Source organism: Leptodactylus fuscus, chromosome 1 (assembly GCF_031893055.1).
Source record: "Leptodactylus fuscus isolate aLepFus1 chromosome 1, aLepFus1.hap2, whole genome shotgun sequence".
In the NCBI taxonomy this organism is placed as follows: domain Eukaryota; kingdom Metazoa; phylum Chordata; class Amphibia; order Anura; family Leptodactylidae; genus Leptodactylus; species Leptodactylus fuscus.
In genome coordinates, this window is record NC_134265.1 from 121,106,012 (window position 1) to 121,112,532 (window position 6,521).

General features: G+C 40.0%; 1 protein-coding gene across 1 annotated transcript; it reads left to right on the forward strand.

The window, feature by feature from the left end:
- The first annotated feature begins 2,703 nt into the window (after positions 1-2,703).
- On the forward strand, positions 2,704-6,182 carry LHFPL7 (LHFPL tetraspan subfamily member 7). The gene is made up of 3 exons (XM_075262799.1): positions 2,704-2,933; positions 5,024-5,162; positions 5,873-6,182. Exons 1-3 carry the CDS (start codon positions 2,724-2,726, stop codon positions 6,130-6,132), a joined length of 609 nt encoding a protein of 202 aa, XP_075118900.1. The 5' UTR covers positions 2,704-2,723; the 3' UTR covers positions 6,133-6,182.
- The last annotated feature ends 339 nt before the right edge of the window (positions 6,183-6,521 follow it).

Sequence of the window (6,521 nt, forward strand, 5' to 3'; positions counted from 1 at the left end):
TTACAGCATGCATTTTGTCACCTTGGTGAAAGCTTGTAAGGGCAATTCAGTATCTCAAAAATATTGCATGGAATCAGATGTAGAGCTGTTCCTGTGGTGTTACTGTAATTTTATATAGACACTATAAATATCTAATCATAAAGAAAAGTGTCCATGGTTTACACTGTGTGTGTCTGATAGTACTTGCTACCTATAGCTACAGGGTGAAGGACACATGGAGGATTCTTGAGAACCTTGTGGTAACAAAAACAATAAGCAACAGTTGTGGAGACACTTCTAAAATTAATTTGTATATCTTGTATACAATAGATTATCTTTAACAAGAGAAGGGACAGGTTACTGTGTGTTCAATCAAACATTGCTTAGACGCTTGGTTAACTGTGCTTTTATATTTCACACTGACATAGAACAGTATACGGTATGCTTTGAGGACTATGAAAGACGTGTTCTACAAAATAGTTGTCTATTATTTTTTTTCTTTGCATATCGACACTTGGACATTTTATCAATCAATCCAGGCCGGGGCGGAAGATAAGTGTTTAAATAATGGGTATTATGGGTATTGAAAAAAAAAGTACAGGCTTGAAGGTTATGTCCCTCTTTCATCTATAGCAGAAGAATAAACAGAACGTACAAAAGTCAACACAGATAAAATGGGATCCCAAGTACAAGCTTACTCAAACTTAGTGTTCAGGTGCAAGCTACCTCAGTAAGGTAAGAGAGCACAATCTAAGGAGCTGGAGGACATAAAACACTCTCATACATGGACGAAGGTAAGACAGAAAGTGGAATCTTAACGTTCTATGAAGTTATATTATTTATCATGTTTAATATGATGGTATAGATTACATACACAGTTACATACATGAGTATGAGTAGAAAATCACATTTGCTGCTAATGCAATAGAGTGTCATTCATTATATCTAATGTTAATAAAACTATGTATGTATTGGAAATCCATTAGGCTGTAGAACATGCATAGGATAAGTATTATCTAGCGTTATCTATATTGTCTAGTGTTATGTACGTTTAGCGCTTATATTGCGCCACAACTCGGGCTCACTAGGGCAGTGTTCTCTTTTGAAGCAAAGTATTCCCTAATGAGAAAAAAAAAAGTCCCAACCAAGTACCCTCAATGTAGCAGTCATTTATACGTATTAACAAAACAAAGCTTCATTTGTAGCCTCCAACAACAATTACGTAATGCCACCCTCAGCGCCCCATCTTGTAGTATAGTATAGTATAGTATAATATAGTATAGTATAATGGCTTCTTCAGTGTCCCCACATGTAGACTCCTTTGAGGAAATCCTTTGCGCTCATTGAAGTTGATAGGTGCCCCGGGGAGTGAGTGCCAAGCTATATTCATTACTCCCTACTTTGCTCCCCATTCCCTCTCTGCTCCAAAGTCACAGCAAGTCCTGTATTAGAAGGCCCTGGTTGTCAGTGATGTCTAATAAGTGAGTGGTGAACTGTATTCTATACTCACCATTCTGATACAAGGCCTGCTGTGACCTTGGAGCAGAGAGGAATAGGGAGCAAAGTAGCGAGTAATGGATACAGCGTGCCACTCACTCCCCGAAACACCTATAACTGCAATAAGTGCAAAGGATTTCCTAAAAGGAGTCTGATAGATTTTTTCCATGTTTATTGCAAAGGAGTGAAGTTTGCAGTGAAAATCTACAGCAGCATAAACTGACATGCTGCAGATGTGAAATTTGCATCACAGGTCAATTTACAAACTGTTTTCATCTGCAGAATGAGATTGGGTTACATCACATCCACTTTACTAGTACTGTAAATGTTGAAAATTTTGCATCCACAATTTGCGTTTTCTGTTCTGTTGACAACACAGTGGAACTTTCAATAACTGACTTATATAATAAATAAAGCAATAAAATGTGAATAGTGAATTAAAAGAAGTAAATAAAAGTAGGTTAAACAAGGATAGAGAAAACTATCAACAAAACTTCCACCAAGGTAATACATATACATTTTGATCCATGTTGTCCATACATGAATGAACTGGCCCTAAGTGTAAGACCGAACCTGGCAAAGGATTAACAATTTTGCTGGGAACATTATTTCATGACTAGTGTCTATGAACCAAAAATTTCAATAATGGCTGACTTCTTTTGATTGTCATTTGGTAGCTAAAATTATATTTTTTTTCAATTTTATCCAGTGAGCAATAGTTTCGGTGGAAGTTGTCCAATTTGATTAACCTTATGCCAAAAAGGTTGTCCACTATTCAGAACAGAGGATAAAAACCAGTCCATGATCATGAACACAGAGGCACAACTCTTTGTAGTCACAGCCCAGTAATTTGACATCTGCCTGGTAATGAGCTGTGCACATGTGTATCCATCACATGACCATGGACTGTACATCACATGACCATGGACTGATTATTATCCACTGGTTATATCCAGAATGAATAACAAGCAGAGATCTAGAAAACAGTGAGGAATTGATAAAGGCAGTATTTTGGAAAATTGTGCAACTTTTTATTACGCAACAATAAAATTGGTCTCTCAATTCTGGGGTCTGAAAGTGGACAACCCCTTTAGTTACAGTAGCTACCCATCATGCAAACCTTCTATGTTAAGGTCAGTAAGTTTCTAGGCTAAAGTACACTTGCTTCAGTCAAACTGATAAGCTGTTAGTAGAACTGAATGAAGTTTTCTTTTTTGTTTTGCAGGATTTGATGGTCTACTATCCTAATGGTGTCCTGTATGGGATCTCTCTGGGTGGCTTTGTCCTTCATTTTATCTCTCATCTTAGGATTCAGCCTAATGTCTTCTGCATGGTTTAAAAATGAGAACAGATCTTTTGGTGTGTTTGTACAGTGTGGTGGGGAAACCAGCTCTCCATGTAATCAAACCTGCATAGTTTTCCGAACCTTAGAGGAAATTCCAGATATATTTTGGAAGGTAACCAGAGAAATGTATTATCAACATGAAAAAGCAACTACAAGCTTTTACTGGTATTGTAAAGTCACCTGATAGATATGTCATTGTTGTAAGTGCCCATCAGAACAGTATACACTGACTAGCAAAAGGGTAACAATGTTTTGGACTTTTGACTTTTAGGCTCCATATCAGCGCCGCACCTCCCATGAGGCGACCTGAAGTGACCGCTTCAGGCAGCGCTATGCCAGGGCCCCGGAGAGGGCGGCATTTTTGCTTACCTAAGCCAGTCCAGGACAAGCTGTCCTGGACTGCCTTAGCGTCACCGAGCGGTGGATTCGGGAGGCCGCTGGAGCAGCGCTGCTCCAGTGGCCTCCCCTCACACTCAGGAAGAGAGCAGGTCCTCTTCCTGCCTGCTCTCCGCTTGCTAACGACGCTCCTCCCCGCCCCCTTCGCTCTGCCCTGCCCACTACACTCTGCCCACTCCGGGGGGGTGCGGGGGTGGGGCGGTTTTCTGTCGTCCGCTTCGGGCGGCGAAAAAGGTAGGTTCAACCCTGCTCACCATTCACTACAGCTTTGAATGTGAAATTACCATTGTTTTATCCCCTTCCTGATCGGTTAGCCAACTTTTCCCTGGTTTTTCCCTTGTACTCATTTGTACCCATAAGAGCCCAGTCTATTGACTTTCATGTCATCGCTCAAATTCACCTGTTTCTGAACTTCTACTGTCCACTTAGCTGATGCTTCTTATGATGATATTGAAGTTGAGGCTTCTGCACCTTCTGCCTTGTTTGCCACACTAGAACTGATAGACCTTATGATGAGCGGACTTGTTGACTCCAATATTTTGCCTGGATGTCCTTCCCTTGGCTTTTGAATGGACGGATAGACCTCATTTCACGTTCTTCCAACTGTCATGGCACTCACATGATGCAATTTGGCAATTTTCTTGGCTGAGAAACCACTATTGATGGATGAAGCTGGATGATGCTATTTCTCTTTTTTAGAAAATCTTCGTGGCTGATTCTCAAGTAGGTTACCAGTGACCTTTCACTTAAGAATCAACAATAATAATGCAATGAGCTATTACAGATGTGAGAACAGCTTGTAATTTGTAGAATACAAGAAGAAAAAGATTTTTCCACCAAGAGCAAAACAGTAGCAATTCAGTTACATGACAAGAATCTGCACAACTAATCTTATGCTAAATAGTTGCAAGTCAAATTTATGTATGAGATAGCCAAGATGATTGTCTATAAAATGATGATAATCTTACGCTCGAAGCTCTGACCCTTATGGGGCCTTTTAGGCTTCTATTTATCCCTGTAATGAGCCCAGCAGATACAACCGGGTTCACCTATTGTTGGGGGAAAGAGTTGTACTGGGATCATGGCATGTCCCACGACCAACTCCATAAAAATCCAGTCCACCCAACATTTTAAAGAAAAATGTCTCAGCAACTATGTTTTGCTTCCTTTACTTCACTCATCGGAGCATTATGGGTGGGAAACACTCCGCCTCCAGTACTTTACCACACACAATGTTACATTTTATAGAAGTATATTTTTAAACATTATTCTCAGTTTTTAGTGTAGGAACAAAATTAGTAGTTTTTTTTGGGCGATTATAACCTATAGATACACAGGCCTTTCAGGCTCTGGCACACCCATTGTACTTGAGCTGTCTTTGCATATATCTAAATATGATATGATAGTGCACAGAATAATGTCCCTTACAATGCACTGTACTTGATATCAAGTTTTGTGGTGACAAACTCTCTTTAAGCTGGCCATACACATAAGACAGCTGACGGCCATACACATGTACACCCAGCTTTGCTAAATAGTGCTTGTGTCCTGAATAAGGAGAGTATATAAAGCTACTGTCAGACAACTCCTATCTCCTAGAGAACAAAAGCAATGGACAGCTGAAATTAAACTCCGAAATATGTCCTAGAGTGAGAGTCAGAAGGCCCAATACACAATATTATGGATGGCAGGTATCATTTGGCAGGTTGTAATGCGTAAGGGTTGCTAAAGAATTACTAGTTAAATGCTGCCTACCTCCTTTGTATATAGAAAGCATACACTGAAACATATTTCTTTTATCTCTAGATTTCGGCTGTGATTCTTTTTGCTGGTTGGCTGTTATTAAGCTTTGGAGCTTTGCTTGTTCTGTCATGGACTGTTATTCCAGCTGGTCTATGTCAAAGAAGGATCTGCACTCCAGCCAGACATACACAAATCATTGCGGGTACAGAAACCTAAAATTGTCTTACTTTCAAAAGATATAAGCAGACTATACAAAGACTGGTGTTTTGTATTTCAGAAACCTTTTATGACCTCCTCCAGCACCACTTTGCATCTTTTAATAGGCACTGTACCACCGATTCCAGTGCAGGTGGTATTTTCTCTCGAGCTCCCACAATTCCAAAGCAAGTCATGCACTTAGGCATTATGCAAACGACTAGTGCGCTATCAGATTGTCTTCCAATGCCTCATTTATACCGCATATTCTATTCAGATCTGTTTTCATGGATCTGAGCAACCTATTGAATTTAATGTAAAATGGATGGCACTTTGACATCTGAATGCCTTTTGTTAAAAAAAAAATAGAACACACATGGATCTGTCATGTACATGAAGCTTTAATTTTGTCCCCTGATATACCAGTTTGGCTTTCTACTGGCAAATGGGTGGTCTTGGATCCGCTCTGGCGGAGTCAGGCATATACTGCTCATGTCTGTTTGGCAGCAAGAGAGAGACCTACACAATATTTGGCAGGTGGTTGTAATATTTATGGCTGATCAGTGTATAGTATTATAATTCTAAAGATTCAACAGCGTAGCATTAACAGTAATTTCATATTGATTTCTATATCAGGACAGTTACCTGAGGAGAAAATTTTAATAATACCAATATATCCATATATTCTAATTATTTTCTTCTGTACTCCATTTACAGTGGCTGTTACAATTCTTGGGCTGCTCCTGTTTCCCATCAGTCTTTGTTCTACATTTGCAAAACAGATCTGCAATTCATCCACATGCTACAGAAGCGGCAGCTGCTCACTGGGATGGGGATATATGATGGCCATAATAACAGCGATGTTCTCTTGCTTTCTTCCAATCATTGGCCGATACAATATAAATGAAATGAAGACAAAAGTATTGAGGTCCAAATTAACACAGCGCATGCTGGTTTGTGAAGAACACATGTATTAACTTGCCTATATTAGTACCAAAAGTGTGCATGTTTGAGAATTCTATTCTATTTTGCTTATGAGTACTGACCCCAGGCCCCCCAGTGATCATGAGAACCCACTTCATTTACTAGGTGCTGCTCCTCTGACTTCGGCACACTTGGAATTCTTTCTCTAGCATTCATTGCTGTTAGTTGTGGTGCCTCATATACTATTCAGGCTCTGTACAGTCAGGAGGGCAGTGTTAGACAGGAGTAGGCAAGGGAGCAAAAACGCCATCTGTGCTGGAGCAACATCTATTAAAAGATGCTATGATTTGGAGGTGAAATTGTGGTAAGGTGAACTTCTTTGTAATCTGTTCACATGGTGCGGTGCTGTCTGCCAGTGCTGTGGTGTGGTGCCCGTGGAGCA